The sequence below is a fragment of the Mercenaria mercenaria genome, chromosome 12 (genome assembly GCF_021730395.1).
Source record: "Mercenaria mercenaria strain notata chromosome 12, MADL_Memer_1, whole genome shotgun sequence".
NCBI classification, from domain to species: Eukaryota; Metazoa; Mollusca; class Bivalvia; order Venerida; family Veneridae; genus Mercenaria; species Mercenaria mercenaria.
The window spans coordinates 51,981,113-52,003,992 of NC_069372.1; the positions used below are offsets into that span (position 1 = coordinate 51,981,113).

General features: G+C 36.7%; 2 protein-coding genes across 2 annotated transcripts; both read left to right on the plus strand.

Annotated features, from left to right (window-relative positions):
- The first annotated feature begins 1,105 nt into the window (after positions 1-1,105).
- On the plus strand, positions 1,106-3,769 carry LOC128547130 (uncharacterized). Its single transcript, XM_053518861.1, has 5 exons — positions 1,106-1,282; positions 1,659-1,832; positions 2,307-2,432; positions 2,712-2,829; positions 3,457-3,769. Exons 1-5 carry the CDS (start codon positions 1,147-1,149, stop codon positions 3,707-3,709), a joined length of 807 nt encoding a protein of 268 aa, XP_053374836.1. The 5' UTR covers positions 1,106-1,146; the 3' UTR covers positions 3,710-3,769.
- Positions 3,770-16,129: 12,360 nt separating this feature from the next.
- On the plus strand, positions 16,130-20,948 carry LOC123535099 (uncharacterized). Its single transcript, XM_045317643.2, has 4 exons — positions 16,130-16,276; positions 18,918-19,134; positions 19,586-19,969; positions 20,819-20,948. The coding sequence occupies exons 1-4, from the start codon at positions 16,234-16,236 to the stop codon at positions 20,898-20,900; spliced, it is 726 nt and encodes a 241-aa protein (XP_045173578.1). The 5' UTR covers positions 16,130-16,233; the 3' UTR covers positions 20,901-20,948.
- Positions 20,949-22,880: the final 1,932 nt, after the last annotated feature.

Here is a 22,880-nt window from a genome sequence, read left to right on the forward strand (position 1 = left end):
TTAGTTATTACAAACGTTACATTACACATAATTTTGCATATAACTAAAAAATTTGATAAACAGGAACACAATTATTTTAAGAATAACAACTTTACATTCGAATTATTTTGAGTACGAACAAACAGAGTACGGATGAGTACGAAGCTAGTGACTAGATTTCGAGGTTTATTATATGAATTCTGCGAACTATCAGGTTAAAACAAACCGACTGATACTAACAAAACTCATTAATATAATACCTAAAAACGGGCAATAGCACAAGTTACACGCGATACTTATTTATTCACAGTTATTTACAGTAACTGAACAGACGCTTTGTAAAGGGAGTAAACTCTAAGAGAAGCTAGTGCGTACATTGATGGGGGCAGTACTTTTGGGGTTGGAAACTGATAGAGCTAAACATACTATGGATTACATTGTATCTATAATGCTACAAGAAGAGGTTATTATAGAAGAAACAAGATGCAGATGCCAAATATCAGTCTGTGCAGAAATACATACATACGTCCCTGGCAAAGCTGAGGGTGCACAGTCATGTGAAGTGGGGTGAAGGGTTTTCAATCATGTGTTTTGTATTAGAGGTCATTTGTCGTGCCACTGAGGGTGCACAGTCATGTGTAGTGGGGTGGAGGGATTTCAGTCATGTGTAATGCCTTAGCAGTATTTCAATCATATACCGTGCACCTGGGGGTTTGCAGTTGTCTGTAATGCCTTAGAGGGGTTTCAGTTATCTGTTGTACAAAGTCCCTGCCTTGGAGGATTTACATTCATTATTTGCTCCGTATGCTCGGTCAAAATGAAACATTAGGCGATATTCCATATTCCAATACAACCCGATTTGTGTTCCTATCAAATAAAGAAGACTAGCGGCGCGCTTGAAAAGAAACTAACAAAAAACTAGCAAATGATAAGTGGATGACGTAAAGAGTGTACAAAATAATCCTTGTTACGTGTTAGAATCGAAATAATATATTTCATTTAGTAATTTGCTCTTGCATGATAACATTGTTTGTCATTCAGATGCTTATTGTTATAGCATTCTTTCGCATTTGAACTCCAAATAATGATTTTATTCAACGAAAAATCACTAAATTAGAAATTTTATTTCTTAAACAACATCTTACATTTTAGATTGTAGATGAGCTGATGGCGGAGGGAATATGTTCCGACAGCATATATGGAACGGGTATGAAACATTATGCCACGTATATTAAGACGGCGCTTAGCCAGTATACGAGGCACACAGATTCTGGAACAGGCACGACTCATACCATGCTGATAGGTAGTCTTCTTACTATAAATACAATATGCAAAAAGGATATAAAACATGAAATATACGTTTAAATGGAATGAAGGTCTACGATTTAAGTTACAATGTCCTTTAACTTCGATCTACAAGAATCAATTTTGATCTACACGGAAGCATTGGCTGAACATTTCTTTTAACCGTATATGTTTTATTCCAAATATCTAAAAAAAATCGCATCTCAAAATACGACCTTGAACCGATTATATAAGTGTTTAATTGACATATCTTTTAACTTTTGGTGTTTTATTTGTTTATTTGAGTTTTACGGCGCACCAACCCAGTATAGGTTATATGGCGCCAAACAGGACTACATATTTTGGTTTCATATCTCATTTACATCTGTTTATAGACCACGGAATAAAAGTTCCCATATCGTGGCCTGTTGGTACCTATGGGTTCATGCAAGGTACACATGGATGTCCGGGTGGGAAGACTATATGGTCGTCTGGATGGAGAAAATACGATACTGAAGATTTACGCTCCAAAAATTCCTTCTCAGCTAACATCGGTTCTTATCTTAAAGGTAAATAAGAATAAATACTGCCTCATATAAAATGAGGTTGTCTTTAGCAATATTATATAACCTATCCAAGAAACTGATATACAACCACATATTCTTATTACTTGTGTCTACTGGTTCACTGCTTCCTAGTTACTAATTGTCAATGAGATAAAGCTTTGGACATTTCTTTAAGAATTTATAATTCACTGAATTCATTTGTTGATGTGGTTAAGTAAATTTTTCTCTTCGTGTGTATTACGATGTAAGTAGTTGGAATGAGCTAGTTTGATTCGAGTTCGAAGAAAAGATGTCTGAATGGTGATCATAGTGTAATCGGTTTTCTAAACTTTGATCAGTTTGAACGAAATCAAACACGAACACAAATAAATTCTTTCTATACTTGGGAGAATAAAGCTTTATCAAATACTACTTTCTTTTCAATTGCATTCAAACATTGTTTTTCTTAAATAAAACTCGTTGCTATTCAAATCACAGGGGAGTTTCACAGCAGCGACATAAAGACTTACTTCTGTATGAAGAGCAGCGAAAGAACAAGCCAGTACGATATGATTTGGCAAAGTGGCGCATACTGTATACTGAAACATGGTTCATGTCCACAAGGTTAGTTCCCAAACATCATTTTCATTTATGATAAATAATTATACTTTATTTCTTTATTTCAAAACTACCAAAGCTTTCATGGATCAATCATTTTTTTGAAAGAAAATGGACGGGCGAAATAATGTTTACGTAGTGAGGTCAAAAATCTGCTGGTACTAACCCTTTAAAGAGCGAAAAATTATACAGAAAATACCAAACCATCAGCGCTGGTATCGTGTAGTAAAATTATACTTTTTTGTGATAGTTAGAACGTGTATAATGCTCAGTTTTTTATGTTAGGATTTTCTACCGGGTACGTATTCTGGGACGATGAAGACCTTAACAACGGCAACGCTAAAGGTGGAACACTTCCAGATGGTACCTACGACAAAAACACGAGGATCTATTACTGCTGCAGGTGATATACGATAAATTTGTTCAAAGCATTATCAACAGCAATATGTACCATTTGAGCCGTGCCATGGGAAAACCAACATAGTGGCTTTGCGACCAGCATGGATCCAGACCAGCCTGCGCATCCACGCAGTCTGGTCAGGATCCATGCTGTTCGTTTTCAAAACCTATTGTAAATAGAGAAACTGTTGGCGAACAGCATGGATCCTGACCAGACTGCGCGGATGCGCAGGCTGGTCTGGATCCATGCTGGTCGCAAACCCACTATGTTGGTTTTCTCATGGCGCGGCTCATATTATTTCTTATAACTGAAATGTCAAAATCAGAAACGGTAATTTTTAATTCCGTTTGCTAAATATTACAACATTTACATTTTTTGTCAAAATGAACGGAACTGCTTTAATGATATATTTTAAGTGTTCACATTTAAAGATAGGTAAAACTGAATCAAAACCCGCCTCTCAGCATATATGATGTAATTCAGAATTGTTAAGTTACCATTTTCTATACATCAATGCGTGTGTTGCAGACGGCATGGTCGACTGAAAAAGACAATGCGACTAAGAATAATTCAGTATGAAGTTTTATAGTATAAATACGTTTTTTCTTATACTGTCTCATATACTTTTAGAAATGACGGATCACCTCAAACACCTCTTTTACTACCAACCCAACGACCGTTCGTACTCGTGCGATACGGTAGAATATGTCAATCTGTGCACGGGATGCACGTGCGTGACGTATTCATACACTGGGATGACGAGGACTTTGGTAACAAAGACAGTGCAGGGGGCATGCATCCACTGGACGATGGCGGTTCAAATAACCATCGGCTGCATTTCTGTTATTACTTTTCTTCCAGTAGTGCATCTCTAATAGGCTAACATGTAAAGTGTTCAAAGTTTGATGTATCCCAATTAAAAAATAAAAGTTTTGAAACACTATTCTATAATCATTTCTCTTCTGTACCATTACAGTTCGCCATTATTGCAAAAACAGTCTAAACCTCCAGAAACCAAATATAACTCTCTTTTTTTTTGTAACAACAGGCATTCAAGTGTTATCTACAAAAACGACTGATCGAAGGTCTTATTATTTAAAGATTAAACAAAAACAAAACAAATATGTATTCAAATCTTTAGTACATTCTCATTTTTAAATGTCAAACATCAAATACATGTCAATGGAATGATAACGCTTTCTTAGAACACTACCATGACAGTCTTACTAAAGCTACTGATGTGTAGCAGCTCCGTTAGGCAGTACGCTAGTACATTGTACATGTATGATTATTTATTGACAGATACTAAAAATAAGTCCTATAACCGTGTCAGAATGAAACATTAAAAGATAATTCATTTTCAAACAATATTCAAATTGAAAATATAATCTCAGGAGGAGGCATTGATAGCACACCTCATGACTACCTTCCAGAATCTTCAGAAAACTGGAACAGTTTCGATGAGGATCGCAAAAAGAACGTAAAAGAAACGTATTTGAAGTTGTAAAAAATATATATGGTTTTCCAGTTGTAACTCCTTGAAGAAAGATTAATTTGTCATTCGGTTGCGTTTTTTTTCATATAACAAATTGTTTCACAACGCGCAGAAAGGCGAATTTTCCGGAGGAATCCGGTTCAGCAGTTGTATTGTAAAGACATGAATACCTCAATTTAACGACAAAAGAGTTGAGGACAATGATAAATTCTAACTAAAGATTTTCATAATTCAATGCAACTTTTCTTCTTTTAAAATGTGTTTGCTTCTTATGGTTCCCTGTCTTTAAAATATTTGGACTGGTATGTTTCGATGTTAGTGAAGATGAGGTCGATTGCTGTGTTGTAATCAGTAGTTGGCCTTGTGATTGCCTAGCTGTATTGCAGTGTGTGGACCATGAATTTCTCAAGCTCATTCTTTTCAGAAGATTAACCAGCCCAATCTATGTTAAAGTCTCCAATTAAGACAACTTTTGACGACTTGACGTATTTGGTTGGTTTGTATGTGTTGTAGAAGATGTAGTAGTTCCTTACTTGAAACCGTCGGAGATTTATATATGAAAGCAATAAAAACATCAGGCCTCTGTTATACACCGAGTGAGTGAGTTGGGTTTTACGACGAATCGACACAAAATGGTCATATATAACGCCGAGAAGAAGTTATATTGAAAACGCCAATTGTAAAGCATAACTTAAATCATGTATGTAAAAATGTAAAGCATATCTAAAATCATTTATGCAAAAATGTAAAGCACATTATGTAAAAATCTAGGCATATCTAAAATCATTTATGTAAAAAATGTATATACGTATGTGTGAAAATATCAGCTGCAAATATATATGTAATAATATTGCAAAAGATGTGAATAAGAATATGAAACGTCAGAAATTTTGATAAATTCCTATCTGGTTTGAACACGATAAATATTTCCGACTGAAACTTTTTCAGATCATTCTCTCAAAGATAGAACGTCATAGTGTGTACTGCGTTGTGGGGCAAAATCAACCTGTTATACACTGAAGACTATTGTTTCTACATCCATGGATTCAATACAGGGACCAAGTGTGAAACTGGATTTTAAATAAATGGGCAGTCCATATGGTGATCGTTGTGTTGCAGCTGAACGTTGGTTATCTTGCCTGTATTCGGTGAAATCTTGAAGAGATGTGTTATTTAAGGAATCCCTACTGTCATACCTAGTTTCACAAAAACAAATAACATCAGCTGATTGCATATTTCTGTCAATTCATAAATCCACTATGTGTCTGTTAAGAGATTTGGCATTAACAAATGGAAGTTTGAATGGCAGTTGTTCCTCACTTTGGGGTCGATGAGTGTGTGTTGCTCAGCCTTGTCATTTCGATTTGTACTCGTTTGTCGACAGATATTTCATTTCTTGTAGGTAGGTGATATGCATACCATCAAGTGAATGCAGCCGACTGAGAGCAACATATTAAAATGTGGTTTATTCGCCGTGACATTGTCAGATCTATAACAGCAACATCTAGCGTATCCCCTTGAGCTCTGTGTATTGATTTTGCATGAGCTGGCCTTAGTCGAAGTTGATATATTTGAATCTGGGCTCGACATTTTTTCCTTCCTAAAATTCTTTAAGCACCGGTTGAATTGGTGCCCTGCTTTAATCTTAGCCAGCCTTATACAATTTTGGATTATCTGTACGGAGAGCTGTTCCCGTTGATGTATACGTATCCAGGAATTTGACCCATATTGTATGCGATGCATATGTGATAGAGTTGTCAATATCTATTTTCATAACTTGACAGTAAGCCCAATTAGTAAGGCCAATTGCTGTGTTCATATTTATAGTCGGATCGCAGTAGATGCCTATACAAACAACAACAACATTGGACAATTGACAATTTTTCTCAAGATTTTTTCTTAAATTCTGCAAAATTCTCTGGCGCATATTTAGAGAAGTTGAGCCAACAACACTATTTTAGCATTGATTGTGACTGCTTGGTTTTGTGACCTCAAGATCACCTGGCTGTTGTGTGCCTCCACACTTCGGTTTGTGTACATTAGTTAGGTGTGAATGATCATATGGGTAGTTGGGGGCGTCTCTCTTAATTATTCTATTCTTGAGAATGTTAATATCATCAGTAGTTTGGTGTCCTCTCTGAGTCTATTGGGAAGTTCAGCGAATCGTTTGCTTTCAACCTGTCTCATAATCTTGAACAGATCTGTCCATATATTGGTTGTTACTGGCAAAAAATCCCAGTTTGTGGTTGAATAAATATGTAGAAGTCCGAGACTGGTGCAAGCTGAAACAGATCCCCAACCATAAATACTGATACACCCCCAAATGGTTTTTGATTCTGCATGACTTCCATTAACCTCTTGTGAATCATTCATCGTTCTGAAACTTAATATTTATATTTCATCGATGAATATACGTTTTACACTGCCAATCTCATTACGCAATGTATTTAATTGTCCATATCTAAGAGGTTTGTATTCTAACTTACTGTTAGAGGGAACTTTCAATACGTTGTGTATTGCTGCTTTTCCTGTTGGAGCCTGAGGAAGAAACCCCTAGTACCAAAGTCATCACCAACCTGTTTATTCAAGTATTTCAATGCTATCTGGAGTCGAACAATGAAACTTTTTCCCACACTAGCTCCTCCATCCAAATATATAAATATTGGTTCGTCAGAAGTTTTCAAATGTTGACTGGTGTCACAAAAAACTCTATCTGTTCACTGTTGAGGGATGATTTCATAAGCTCTCTATTTTGTTCATCAGGCAGCTCATGGAATTCATGGAGATTATCTTTTGACGTGGAACTTGGCAAGCCAAGGTCTCTAGCAATGTTAAATGCCAGCATCTTGCATAGGTACCTGTCCGTCTTTATCATTTAAATTGTCATGTTCAGTTGCTGGTGCAATTTCATTCCAGAAATCTTCTAGATCTTATTCTGTACTGAGTACTTTTTGTGCTTCATGTACTACAGCAGCATATGTTCGAAGTTCTGTCTACAATTTTTACTTTGATTTTGGAATTGTTTAAATTTGTCATAGAAAGTAGAACAACCATGCTGTAGATAACATTTATCCCTCCCTCCTCGCAGCGTACAACATCACAAGCTCTCTGTAGTATTTTTCTGAGTCAACATCTGGGTTGAAGTTAACAGATTTGATGATAATTATGCCCTCTAATACTTGTTCTATATTTTCTTACCTTTGAGGATGTTTTAATGTTAGAAGCTGTGATAGTGGTGGTTTCTGAAGAAACGTTTTCATCCCGATCTTCATTAATACAGCTTCAGGTTCTGGTAGTAAATTGTCCACTGTAGTTTTAATAAGCTTTCCACTTCTTGGCTCATAGTGTTCTTTCACCTCTTCATAAAACGAAGCAAGTGTCACACTTTCCAAACTCTCTGGTCTCTCAGAATACCTACTTAGGTACATGCTTTGGTTTTAGTAATGTTACTCTTTCCTCTGGCGGACTAGTGTTGATAAATATAACATGTCTATATGCTTCTTTCATTGGTAACTGTAGACATATGTAGACAGTTTCCTATGCACTAATTTCAACAAACTTATTTCCAACATTCTTTACTTGTTGTCTGATGTCAGTGTCCCACTTGATGGCTTCTTGTGTGACTTTTCTCAGCAACTCACCCATACCTCGCTGACTTTTGGTCATAAACACGTTGACACGTGTCTCTGCATATGAGCGTTTCAGAAAGACTGTTTGCCATTTGATGGAAGACTTGATTGCAGATATATGCTGTTCCTCTCTTACATTCTGTTTTCTATGGAAGTCTATGAATGTGATTGGTTCTGAGTCATCTTTTTCATTCAAGGCAGCATAGATGATCTTCCATGTTGCTTTATGAGTGGCAATATCAGTTTTGGTAAACTCTGCTTCAGATAGTGGTTCAAGTATCATGACAGTTTTTTCAAGTAGTGGTTTCCGGAAACCAAATCCGCACTGCTTTTGCTTGTTCTTTTGACATGTGTGACCGTGCCTATGTATTTGGAGTTTGACAAGGTCATACATTGGGCCATTTTCTTTTTGCAATGAACAAGTGAAGAAGTTGTCTACAAATTTACAGATTTTTGCTCAGTGTCTGTGCCATTGGAAAGAGCATCTTTGCACCAAATAACCATGTGTATATGGGGTGATCCCACGGTGTTGGTATTGACTCTGAAAAAGCAGTCTTCACTTTGGTGTAGTGGAGATGCTTGAGTTAAGAAAAACTCAAAACTCATTGAGAAACTTATTCACTGAATAGTAAAAGTGTCTAGCACAGGTGACAGGGTCAAAGTGGATCTGACGACACTTATCTTCCTATGTAAATGCAGCTGTTACCTCTTATTGTGTATTCTTTTTTGTCAACAACTTTTCCAAGTATGGCTAAGAGATGCGTCCATCTTGTTTCAGCTGCAGACAGTATCACAAAGTAAGTAGCAGCTCCTTGTTGTCGTATCATAACAAAAAGGTCTTTGCTCAACTTTTCAAAGTATGGTGGTGACCAGTGAATACTTTCATCTGAATATTTCTGGCTTTGAAAAAAATATAATCAGTTAAGCGTGCTGCTCTTCTGTCTACCTTCCGTAACTCAGACTTAACTACTAACTATTTCTCCAAAGGAGACGAAAACAAAAAAACAAAGAGAAATATCAAACAGGGAATGCCACGCACCAAAAGCGCAGCCTCCTCAAAACGAACCCCCCAGCACGCAAACGCGTGCACCACACACACACACACACACACACACACACTCAAAGCTTACACATCAGGACAAAACGAACAACACACACACACACACACACTCAAAGCCAACACATAAGGACAAGACGAACAATAAGCATACACACACGCGCGCACACAAAGTCAACACACAAGGACAAAACGAACAAACAAAGGAACACAGTGGGGCACCGCCTTGGAACGGTCAGTGGCAAAAACACCACTGGGGAGCTTAAACCGGTTTATGGTGCGCACCCAACCTCACTCTTACCCCCACCATGTTCCAAAGACATGGGACAGTGTAAATAAAAGTAATCCCCTCCAGGTGAATCTCTAACACACGTAATGGAAACAAAAAGGCATGGCATGTAAAACACAAAAATGCTCGTGTATAAATATATAAAAAGCAAACCTTAAGAACCAAAAACGTATGTACTCAATGCCTTTTCAGAAGACAGAGCAACAAGAGAAACACCCTTAAGGGCCCGACGAAACAGGTCAGAAGACAAATATCAAAACAGTTCAGTCCTGGTAGGATTTAAAAACTGTTCATCATAGAGTCCTTCCCCTCTTCCGTCAGACGCAAACAAAGAGGGAAGCGTAGTGTCCAACTCTTTTGGTGCGTGGCACTCCCTGTTTGATATTTTTCTTTGTTTTTTTTAACACTAAACATGCGGTATGTCTCAAAACAGTTGGGTCGTAACCTCTTTTAATAAAACGTTTGATAATCTTTCCAAATACATTTGGAAAATTACCATGACCCAAGATCTTACGAAGTTTGTAAACCACATCCCCATAAAAAACGGGTTTAGAAATACCTTCTCGAAGAAGTGTCTTTAAATATTGAATTTTAAAACTAAATCAGAATTACGATAATAAAATTTAGTAAAATATTTACGCAATTTGTAATAACGGTAGCCTTGGTGAAGAAGTTTACTTGTAATATATTGATTACGTTCATTGAAATGCTTGACATGACTACACGCTCTGGCACACCGAATTAATTGAGAAATATATACCCCATAAACTGTAGCCTGAGGTACATCCCCATCCAAATGGGGAAAATTTACAATACTAAAATTAAAATCATCCCTCTTGTCATAAATTTTGATATGTATAATATTGTCATAAATAGAGAGATGTAAATCTAAAAATGAAGCAGCAGTATCCGAATTGTTAGTTTTAATTAACTGAAGCTCCCTAGGATAAATAGTACCCACCAAATGACCAAAAACGGATTATCCATATTAAGAATATCATCCAGATAGCGTGATGTATTATTAAATGCAGTTATAATATCTGCTTGCGTATCTGGAGAAAGGCTCAACATAAAGTCTCTTTCATAACAATATAAAAACAAATCTGCGACAAGGGGTGCACAATTTGTTCCCATGGGAATACCAACAACTTGTCTAAAACTGCATTCCCAAACCTGATGTAAATGTTGTTCAATAAAAAGGAAAGGGCTTTACAAACTTCGTTACAGGTCCACATAGTATAATGTTTGATAATATACAAGCCTTTCTGCACTAGTTGGGTGACGTTCACCGCAATTTTTTTTTTGAAAAGCCAGCTATTCAGAGTCTTTCTCATTAAAAACACTTACTGGAACTTTTCCTTCTCCAGGTGCAAAGTCGTATATGACAGCCCTTTCATTTGGTTCTATATAATATTGTGAAGATAACATTGTGTCTGACATGCCCGACATTACGTCGTTTTCATCAATTCCACTCCATTCATCTTCTGGGTTTTTGTCATGCATAAGGTCAGAATGATTTTCAAAACTACGATCAGACGGAGTTTCAACACCTGGTCTATCATCAAGCTCACCTGTTGTGGATATCAGTTCCATAACTGTTGCTTTGTTGAGGACAGTGTCAATCTGCCATTCATTTCAGTGTGATATAATTTTTGTACAATGGTTTTCTTGAGAGTACTTTGCACAATTTCTGACTAGTTCTGGTCTTATATAAATTTTATACTAAAGACGTGATGCTTATACTTTAGTCTACGTTGCGTTTGACTGTCCGGAAGTGGGGCCGTTTAGGCAGTCTTTTTCCGGAATTCAATGTTTATATCAGTATACCGACACATGTTTTGTAGTTTTTGTAATGATAGCGTGTATATTACTCTACAAAACAAGTGTCAGTATACTGATATAAACATTGAATTCCGGAAAAAGACTGCCCAAAAGGGCCCACTTCCGGACAGTCAAGCACCTTTAAAAACTCACCATTTTTAAGGAAATGTTACACATGTTCATTTTGATGCATTTGTAATAGCGTGCGAGTGTTGAAATTTTACATAACTAGGTGGAACACAGTTTTCAGCAATTGTTTATTTTTATTTCTTTACAAATGGCATTCATTTTCGAAGGGGGGGGGGGGCAATTTTTTTCAGAATATTTTAAGTACGGGACAGTATGGCAGAACATGTAATGGTCCGGTAAAATATTGGTAACGATGTTGTTCGTTTAGAAAATATTTCTGACTGCAACTTGTACAAACATACACTTGTCCTTCTTCCACCAGTTTTATGAAATATGTTTACAAGATTCTCGATTCCTTTTCTGTCTCTGTTGTCTCTCCGGTTGTTTGTATTGAGTATCTTCTCGCTTTCTCTTTCTTTCATTTGTTTCACGACACTTTTCAGATTTTCTATACTTAGCTTCATCCCATTTCTTCATACGGGCAGTTCTATCGCGGCACTTTTCCATCATCCTGATATTTTCCCTCTTTCTACTGAATATTTCGTGGGACTTTTCTGTGTTTCTATATTCACTGCCCTCTATTTTCCTCTTTAGCAACTGTTTCACGACACTTTTCGGCTTTTCTGTATCCAATGTTATTCTTTTTCTTTTTTTCTTTTTGGTATGAGCAGCTCTATCACGACACTTTCCTGTCATCCTGAATTCATTGTTTTCTCTTTTCCTCTTTTAAGCAACTGTTTCACGGCACTCTTCTGCTTTTCTGTATCTAATATCATTCCTGTTTTTTTGTACGGGCAGCTCTGTCACGACACTTTTCTGTCATCCTGAATTAATTGTCTTCTCTTTTCCTTTTTTTACAGAGTGTTTCGCGGTAATTTTCTGTTTCTATATTCAGTGTCTTCTCTTTTCCCCTTTTTACCGTATATTCAGCATCTGCTCTTTTCCCCTTTTTTGAGATCGTTTCTCGGCACTTTTCCGCACTTTTATAATTAATGTTAATCCGTATTTTTTTTTAGTTTCTATCACGAATTTTTTACGCTTCATTAAATTCTGGGTCAACTCTTTTCTTTGCCATTAAGTCTTTCATATATTGTCTTTTAAGCTCAGGTTTTGATTTCTGTTTATCTGCTATCAACTGTTTCTTTATAAAAGGGTGTTTTTTCTTGATGGCTCATTTATTTTGGTATTCTGTAACCCTTCGGTACAGTTGCTCTATCAAATGGCTTGCATTTTTCTCTGCAGTTCCCAGCTCACTATTCCCTGTACTGCTTGTTTTACTGTTCAGGCAAGATTTTGCTCTTATTCTTTTACAGTTCACACTACAGTTTGTATTATTTAACTTAGTTTGAACGAGTTTATTCCCTTGGTATTTTGTAGATCTTATATTTTGTAGATCCTATTAGCCTTTAGGAAGGGTAGCATCTGAGCATTAAGTAAACATTGTTTTAAATGCTCTTTTCTACCTTTTCCAATGTCATAAGTGATATAATAGGATTATTTCCTAACAAGGAGGAGAAAGCAAATGCAATAGACATGATTCCACATATGGGTTATAGATTGCTGTGTAACATTCCCATAGATTAGTCTATTCATAATGTCATTCTGATATATGACACGCAATAGTTCACATACTTCTATTAAATGTTGTAGTGATTTGATTGAATCACACACATTCAACTGTTGTATTGTACTATCATAGAAGGATGTCACCCAGTGTCCAGTCAATGGATGAATGTGTAGTGACTTCTTATTGACAGGTAACAGCTGAACTCAAAAGGATGGCTTGTCAAGAAATGGAGATGAGCAGGACTATAGATTCTTATGTATTCTGAATCAGGTCCATGATGATGGAGTTTCATAAGATTCAAAGCTGCATCAATTATGTCATCTGGTATCTCACTATAATCATGTCCAACTAAGGCCAGCAGACTTCCTCGACTGCATGAATGTGATGTCGATATCTGCAACTAAATAAAAATGTGACTGTGATCAGGAAATATACATGTATAATGAAAACTAGGTTTAGAAACTTCGTGTCTGTGTATTATCATAATCTGTCAACATGAATTCCATAATTATTTTTTAGTGATCCAAGATGGTCAGCAGTCATCTGTTGATTTTGTACACAATAATTATATGCATATTTCAAGGTCCAAGTAAAGTCAACTGGTTTAAAAAAGTAAATGTACAAATATATAAGATATCAATTGGCAATGCTAAACCTTATACTAGATGGGACTTGTGGGGAGCAAGATGTCACAGGAGACTGTCTCTGTCTGCACGGGATAGCAGTCTGACCACTCTCTCTTCTGTTTTGATCATTCTGCTCCTTTTAAAGGGTTTTTATTTACTATTACTACTCAGTAAAAGAAAATCAACAGGAAGTCATGTAAAGATTTCAAATTATACGTTGAAAATAGTATCATGCTGGTCAAATAAAAAAGCAGTGAACACCCTTGCAAAATGAATTTATACCCTTTTTTTATTTACCGGTTTTCTGTTATTCCTGGATTCTCTCTTCTAAGCCGTTCCTGTTCTTTCTTATGCCTCAGTCACACATACGGCGCGGATAGCTACGTCCAGCCACGGATAGAAACGTAGTAATCTCGGTTTTGTATTACTCAGGGTCTTTTTGTCTACCATAAGCCTCGTCAGGGATGTATTCTGAAATGCTTTTATTTCAGTTATAACTGCACATTCATGATCTGGAAAATTAAATATTAAACATAAACAACAATTTAACATACTTTATGCGTTAATTATTTATATTTAGCAGAACAAAATTCTTGATAATTTTCTTGAGATTTTACATTATCTAGACCTTTAACTAGTTTATAACGTTGAATTAAAATGTTTAGCAACAATTAGTACATTATACAATTCAGCAATATACAAAAGTATGATAAAGCAAACAAACACATGCAGCTAAAGGTCCTGTTTACATATATTACTGTTTATAATACTAGTTATCTAGCATGCCCTAATGTAAAGTTATCCTGTCCAATTTAACAGGTATAGAATGCTATTCAGTGGCTTCTTATAAATGTTATGAATTGTGAATAGTTTCTTTCATGCTACGTCAACTGAACACATCAAATTGATTTTAAAGTTATTAAGGCATACTCTAGGAGGTAAGTCACTGGTATGTGTATGTAGGTGCAGGAAAAAGTAATACTGACAGTGTTCATAAAAATGCCTAAACTGCTTAAGTTGGCTACTAATTTTGAGCACTGTTGCAAGCAGAGAAAATAAAAAGAATATTTTGGTATTCACGTTAATCTATATGGCAGCCACATACACTGTGGACAGAGACAACAACAATTAGATAATAGAAAAAAATCTGCTGCAGAATATGAGAAAATACTTTCTTGTGTTGTAGTATCTGCTATGCCCACTAAACAATACATCTAAACTATACAGATATGCAAGAATTTGCATAATTCATAGTCACCTGATTCTGAATCTTTCTTTCCCGATATATTTCCTTCAAGGTATCAAAGCCATATGACCTTTCTAAGTGTGACCTTGACCTTGAAGCAAGCCATCCAAATCATATGCTGTGCTCGTCACCTCGATGTATTAAACATTTGAGCCAAGTGTCTTCGAAATCCTTCAAGAGGTTCAAGAGCTACAGAGCGGACACAAAATTGCTAACGGACGGACTGACAGGCAGACGGACGGTCAGCAATCCGAAAAAAAACGTGCTCTGCACGTTGTCTTGATGTGTTGAAAATTTGTGCCAAGTTTTTTTTAAATCCTTCAAACAGTTCAAGAGTTACAGAGCGGACACAAAACAAAGTCATATGAACTTTCACACCTAAGTGTGACCTTGACCTGGAAATAGCCATCTGAAACATTCGCTCTGCACGTTGTCTTGATGTGGTGAACATTTGTGCCAAGTGTCTTCGAATTCCTTCGAGGGGTTCAAGAGTTACATAGCGGACACGGAATTGCTAACGGACGGACGGACGGACGAACACAGGCGGCATAACATAATATGTGCATTCGGGCGTATAAAAATTGAATATTTGCTCTTTGTCATAATAATTTGGGATTCGAATCATAGCTGAGATATTGCATAATCAACAAAAGCTAAAAGAAGCAGCAGTGTGTGGTTTTTATGTGTTTGTCTGCTTAATTGAGAAAAGTGGAAACTTCACAGGTCGCTCAACACGACAAAAACGAAAATGTTGCAGGCTCGGTTTGATTGAGCCTGTTCATGAACGGTAGTGGAAATGCATGCTACCGTCCACGCCCTCTAGCCCCGGGTTGAGCAGAACTCAACATTCACACATGCTAAAAGTACAAAAAGCAATTTAGAAACATCCGCAGATGTATTCAAACGGCGGTGAACATGGAACCTTGAATGATACACGTGTTGAGGCGTGTAATTCCATGAAGAGCGGCGTTTGGTCCCCAGATAGATAAAATAATGGGTTTGCCCCAAACGAGAAAACAATGGGCAGAACTAAACAAACTGGAATTTAGGAAGGGGATCTGAGGTTATGGAGCCTGCGTATCACAGGAACTGTCAAAAGACAAAATTAAAAAGCAGGCACCATATCCAAGGGGTGATTATACAATACCCAAGGCTATGAAAGCTGGAGTATTGGAACCACCCAGGCCGAAATGGTCATGTTGAGAAACTAAACAGTACCAATAACACGACATAAAAGACGTGTTGAACGATCTGAGAAGATCGAAATACAACAGCCCTGACTGAATGTGCGGGGAGACTTTTTACGGCCACCACACGGCACAAACAACGCTGCTGTGATAATAAATTGAGAAAAGTGGAACACCATTTTCGAAATTGGGAATTGTTTTAGTTCCTACTTTGATGTACATTTAAGTGAAATACTAAATTGTGTATGTCAAATGTACATCGCATTTTCGTTATCTCTTTTACATGTAAATAAGTGTTTTCTTTTCTTATATAGGACTCCTTATCTTTGAATAAGTGGTGTACGTATACGATTTCAGAGCTATGGAGAGACATGTTTATTTTGTTCTTCTGCTGGTGGTAACAGGTATATTTTAAATGTACATTTAAACTAAGTTCATGAAATATATTTCTAATCAGACAATCCGGGGCGTTTGATGAATTAAGGCAAAGAATGATTAAAGATTTCAGCGTCAGACAAGTCAAGAGCTTAAACACACTTGTCTCCAGGGGTTGTTTAACAAAGGTTCGTAATTTTTATCCTAACCTCCTAACCTTTCCCCTAAGTATAGACTTTTAAAACACATTTTGTTTAAAAGATGTTGCTTATGTTATTTGAAGAAAAGTGTTCTTTGTCACGTTTTGATTTGTTCAATTCAAATTCTAAGAATATCCGGATAGCTTTAAAATGAATTTACTTAAAATAGTGATCGTGCAACACTTACTCATAACTTCTAAATTTCTCCATTATTTTTTCAAAAACAAGTAGATCGGAATTTAAATTATTTTACTTTGTAGTAGCTGTGAAATTATATGTAGTAAAGTCAAACCTGTGTTAGAGACCACCTCTGAACTGAGACCATCTGGCTCTAATGACCACATGTTTTGTTTCCCATTTAATATTTACAGTGTATCTTAACCTTTGAATAAAGACCACCTCCCAATAAAGACCACATTTTTGCTCTCCCAAGGGTGGTCTTCATAGACAGGTCTGGCCGTATTTATTTTACAAAACATAGGTTGTGAATTATTTAAAAAGACCTTATGTGGTTTAGTCACGCATTAAAATTGCCGATGAAAAACAGATGGAATTCAACTTTACACCATTTACACAAGTGTTATCAAGACCATTATTCTGAAAAATGTCTAATCAGGAATATGGGCTCTATATGATGCTTCCTATGATTATTCCTATGATACTTCAAAGTTAAAGTTAAATGATGAAGAAGGACTGAGATGTACAATTAATGAAACACAGTAGACTTTGGGGGCGTGAAACCCACATGTTAAAAGGAAAAAAAATGTGGCCATTAAAATTTGGCCTAATTTAACATTCAATTAAAATGTCTTACAAAAGTAAAATTGGACGTAAATAACGTTCTTGATGAAAATTAAAAAAAAAATTCATGAAAAATTCTTAAAAATATTTTCTTCAAATAACTGCATAAATATGTGGATCACTTTTTTTCTTATTAAATGTAATGTACACGTAAAGTAAAACAGAACGGCTCAAACACATCTGAAGCACGTTTTTTTTTTTTTTTTTTTTCTTTTTTTTTTTTGCCATTTTCATTATTAAATATTTATGCTTAGAAGGCCCTCTTTTGAAATTTTGTCGGAAGATAAAATTGGTGAATGATATACCAAACGCGCGAGGCAGCTACCTAACGTGTTTAACAAATCTAAGTAAGGTGTTACTGCGCTGATCGCAAGTTGGTCATCTGAATTGAGCGACTTTCAAAACGTGCAGATTGGTTATTTGCGCGTAACATTAGCTAAGCTACTGCCAGTATCATTCCGTAACTGCAATTATTGCAACACACTGAACAACTATTTGGATATGCTTACATTAGAAATAACGTTTGTAAGCCAGCAACATGTACTTGAGAGCTGCATGTTTAAGAGTTTATGAAAAATCATGCTCGTCTAGGTGCATTCATCAAAATTAAAACGAAAGGACTTTTCCACGTGATGTCCGACAAAATTGCTTGCTTTTCTGCTTTTAATTCTTTCCTGCGTTTTCTGCTTGCGAACCTTATTTTTCTCGTTTGTGTTTTTATATCTGATGCCATTATTTGGGCAAGGCAAGACATAGAAAATAAAAATTTGAAAGGAAAACAAAATTCATTTACGACATACTTTGCAATCACAAAAAGCCATCACAAATACTCTGGTGCGGAGAATAAAATATTTTTAAAATGATAAATTCTAGTAGTCTCTTTATCTTTACCAGCCCATGGAGACATCTAGGATTTTTTTACTTTGGTTAGGTTCAAGACAAACTTCGGGTACAGAATTGTTGAATCAAAAACATTATTTTTGAATAAATGAGAACTTATATTAAAATGCCTGTTCATAGTATGTATTATTATACCTCACTTTTGTCTACAATGGTAAAATCCCATTACCCGAAAAGGAGATATTTTGACTATCAGAAACATTTTCACTCTTTTTGACACGTGACCAAGCGAAAGTGACTGTCAGGTCATGTGACCGCGCTGATATTTTGAATGTCATATAAGGGCAAATAACTGCTTCAGGTTTTTAGCCATATGATTGCGTCCCTTGTACACAGTGTCATATTGTAATGACGTCGCTATTCAGTGTGTACACAACTGATTAACGCGCTAAAGATGAAACTGTTGAATTAAATGAACCAGAAACATTTTTAAAACTTTTTTATGTGTTTAGTTTTGTTCGGTATAATAAAATAAATACCATATGGCAGCATGTGTGACATTGATATTGTCAACCCTCGAAACAGAATGTCACCACTCGGCTATCGCCTCGGGTGACATTCTGCCCTCGGGTTGACAATATCAATGTCACACACGCTGCCATATGGTATTTATATACTATTGGTCTGTGGATAGGTTAACGCTAAAATATTTCTCGTCAAAACTTCTAGAGGAAATGAGCATAAAAATTTCTGATTTCGGACTTTGGGCAATAGTTTTAGTTGTTGACCCGCTAGCCATTAATCAAGAGTATATTATTTCTCATTTAAGTACACCAAGTCAGAGGTAACCATCACCATCATCATCATCATAATTATCATGACTGCCATGATCATGATTGCGAACTTGTGAATGCAGCTATAGAAAATATCGGCATGTACTTTGACAGACATCTGTGTCATACTTTCAAAAAGGTGCAGTGTGCGGATCATATTCTACCTGTTGATGAACAAGTCTGTGCATCAGACGGACAAACATACGATAATCAGTAAGACTAGTGATTTATATTGCATAGACTCTTTTTGATCGTAGATAGCGACGAGAAAATTGCAAGTTGCTCTGTAAGAAGGTTGTTGTTGTCTGACCATCGTAAAATACCTTTATAAGCATAATGATTTATGAATAACAGTACAATTTGTGTGTTAATCGTCTGCTACCTTTAAGATAAAGAATGTTGTCAATTACTTGCTTAGATCGTGTCTTGGCATCCACTGACTACCAGTGAGTTGTACCTTAACCATGTTAACTGAAAATAGGACATTGTAGGTTAGCCAGCGAACCGTTGAAGATTCTTGAATTGCAACGTCTTTTGTAACAATAACCTTTTCTGGTAATCTCAAATGTAGGCAAGGCTGACTACACTCGTCTGATTGCTGATTTTACTTTCTTTAGCACCGTTAGTTTATTTATTTACTTGTGGAAATAATTATTTTTTGCAGTTGTCGTTTCGCAAAAGCTCGATGTAGAGTGGTACTCCATGGCACTTACGTAAATCACATGCTTACAAACCCCCTTACAATCGCAAGATATGGACCTTGTGTCACGAGTTCCTTCAGTTCTAAGACTTCCACAACACAATCTACCTCCGGTTCGCCAACGATGACTGCAATTACATCCGGAAGCGGAAGTATAAGTAAACAGACTTTAGTCCCCACACAGCCATCTGCAACGACGTCTACATTATCAGCCTTCACTACTTCCTCAACAGCGATGTCTGCACAGAGTATTCTTGGCTCCGTCTTCTGCCAATATAAGGGATCCGTTGACTGTGGACAAAACCTAAGCGTTGTCTGCGGCTCAGATGGAAAGTTCTATCCCAATATGTATGCTTCTCTTTCTATTTTTTATAATGTATATATAATATTTCATATAAACGACAGTCACCCAACATGCAACGCTCAAAAACAACTTGCCAGTCAAGACAATTACGTAATTCAGGCGCAATCACGTCACAAGGTGTACTTAAGGCATTGACGGAACTCGAACCATGTAAGAATATGTCAAACCGCTAACTGACGCCTTACTGACATACAATGAAAGTATACTATGTAAAACTCCGGTGATTAAACAAACTACATGCTTTTGTCAGAATATTCTCAAGAGCAAAATTTGGCCGATTCTTTATTTTTTATTTATTTTGTTGGGTTTAACGTCGCACCGAAACAATTATAGATCAGATGGCGACTTTCCAGCTTTAATGGTAAAGGGAAACCCCAGGTGCCCCTCAGTGCATTATTTCATCACGTGCGGGTACCTGGGTAGAACCACGGACCTTCCGTAAGCCAGCATGATGGCTTCCGCACATGAAGAATTCAACGCCCCGAGTGAGGCTCGAATCCACACTGATGAGGGGCAAGTGATTTGAAGTCAGCGACCTTAACAACTCGGCCACTGGCCGATTCTTTAAAAGTGTGTTCGAACGCAGAAGAAAACGTGGAACAACAAACAACACCAGCCCTATTTCCGCTTTTCTTGTCATTTTATTGGCGAGTGAGAATATAAAGTAAGGTTCACGACAATTATAAAAATGTATATATTACAACTGACCAAGTAAAAACCAAACACTTTTTTTTTAAATTTTAATACGTGTTTCTTCCGGCCGAAAAAAAAAAGAAAAACCGATGTGATTATTTAGTTTATCATTAAGCTAATTATCTATTTAATATTTTCAGGTGCGAACTCCTGAAGGAGCAGTGCGTTGATCCCATGCTTAGAGAAGACACGGACGTTACGCACTGTAGTCTGTCTCCGTGAAGTTTATACATCATTATGTATATACTGATAAATAAAAGTTAAAATGATGGTTATTTTGATAGGGACAAAGTTAAGTAAAGCATTTCTGGAACTATAGTAATCTTGCATCGGGCAAACATCGCGCGGGTGGGGTGCAAAGGGTTCTACAGGACACAAAACATGTGGAGACCACAGATTGTGGGATGCTATTTATGGACGTGTTTAAAATATGTTGGGCAAAACCACAATGGGACTGAACTGCTTTGATACTTGTTTTCTATCCTGTTGCATCCTCCAGCCCCGCCCCACCCCTCAGTGGCATTTTTTCTATCCTGTTGTATCCTCCAGCCCCGCCCCACCCCTCAGTGGCACTTCTCGTAACGTTCTGTTTTTCTCCAAAGGCATCGAGTACATACGTATATGCTTCTTTAGGTTTCCCCTTAATATAGCTTTACACGGGCATTTCGTCGTTTATCTTTCATGCCGTCTACTCTTATAACGGAATTTTTCTGACGCAGATAACTTTAATGTACACTGTCTAGTCACTTTGGAAAACTGTGTGAATTAAGAGTACAGTTTGGTGCGATATTTAATGATATAAACTGCCAAGAAGTGTTTTCACAAATGACCGTTCCAAGGCGGTGCCCTACTGGCATTCATCTTGGTTTCTTAGACGTGTAAGTTATCCATATGTTTTACTTAAGTATTTTTTGTGCTTTGTCTATTTCTGTTATGCTATTCAGGGATTTGGTTTTTATGAGTGTTTTGTTTTTGGAATGTGAGTTCGGGATCATTGATTTCAGCTTATTTAGATTTGAAGATTGAATACTTGTTGTGAATGCTAGGGGGCGTGGGCAGTGTTGCATTTTCCATTACTGCTGATGAACAGACTCAATCAAACCGAGTCTGCAATTTTCACTGTTTACCTTGTTCTCGGTGCTTCCGAGGGATCTACTTTCCAGATTTTATTTCTAATTAGAAAATATAAGCCAAATGTTTAATGCCGTTAAGGACATGGTTTTCGTATGTTTCATCATAGTTGTAAATTTTCAGCCTGTTTTGGTCTATTTGTTTGTCCAGAAACCTTCTATAGAATTATCATTCTCTACAAATAGTTTCTCAGCCCATTCCGTTTCTCCTACCACCCCTTTATCCGTGTGTTTGTTTTGTTGTTGATCATATAGGTGCAGACTTCACGAGTTTTGTGTTTAGTTTTATTTAACCAAGGGGCAGGACGTGAAGTGGTTCAAACTTAGTTAACCCTTACCCTGCTAAATTTCTATAATGAACTTGTCCTTCTTTCAGTTTGGACAGTACCATTAACTGTTAAAAGGGGTGCATACCAAAAAGATACTGACTGAGTGGCGGGCAGTGCGGATCATGATCTTCACTTGTCGCAAAGGCAGAATCAATGGTGTCTAGCATGTTAAGGGTTCAAACACGGTTACAATTCTGAGAAAATGGCGGTAATTTGACCATAGAACCCCGAATGCGGTTTTTGTATCAATCAATGGTTTTCAATGTTGTTTTTGAATTCCACGAACATGTGTATGAATGCCTTTTGTGTATTAGTTACACTTAGTCGTAGTTTCTGAACTTACGAAGTTTTCAATGGTGCAAACACAGGAGCTCGAGGTCGGGAACGCAGATTTTTCTGCCTTATCCGGCCTTTATATATTGACAAAGCTTACGGCCTTTACGAATATAATCCAAATTTTCCATAATCTCAACTTTTAAAAATTACTCACAAACTCGGGTATACTAAAAAAACAAAAGGAGTGACATCCGCCATATTATCCGCAACGTTCGGTTAGAGTAACGTCCCTTCAGCGCGGCTTGATTTTTATTATATTTTGGTTCCCGATTTTATCGCCCGGCGCATTATTAAACCGGAAACAAGAGTATTATCCAGTGCAGCGCCAAATTCAAATTGTCATAGTAAACAAACGTCGATTTTTTTTTTGAAACACCATGGAAACTAAAGTAAATTTAGTCAAATGG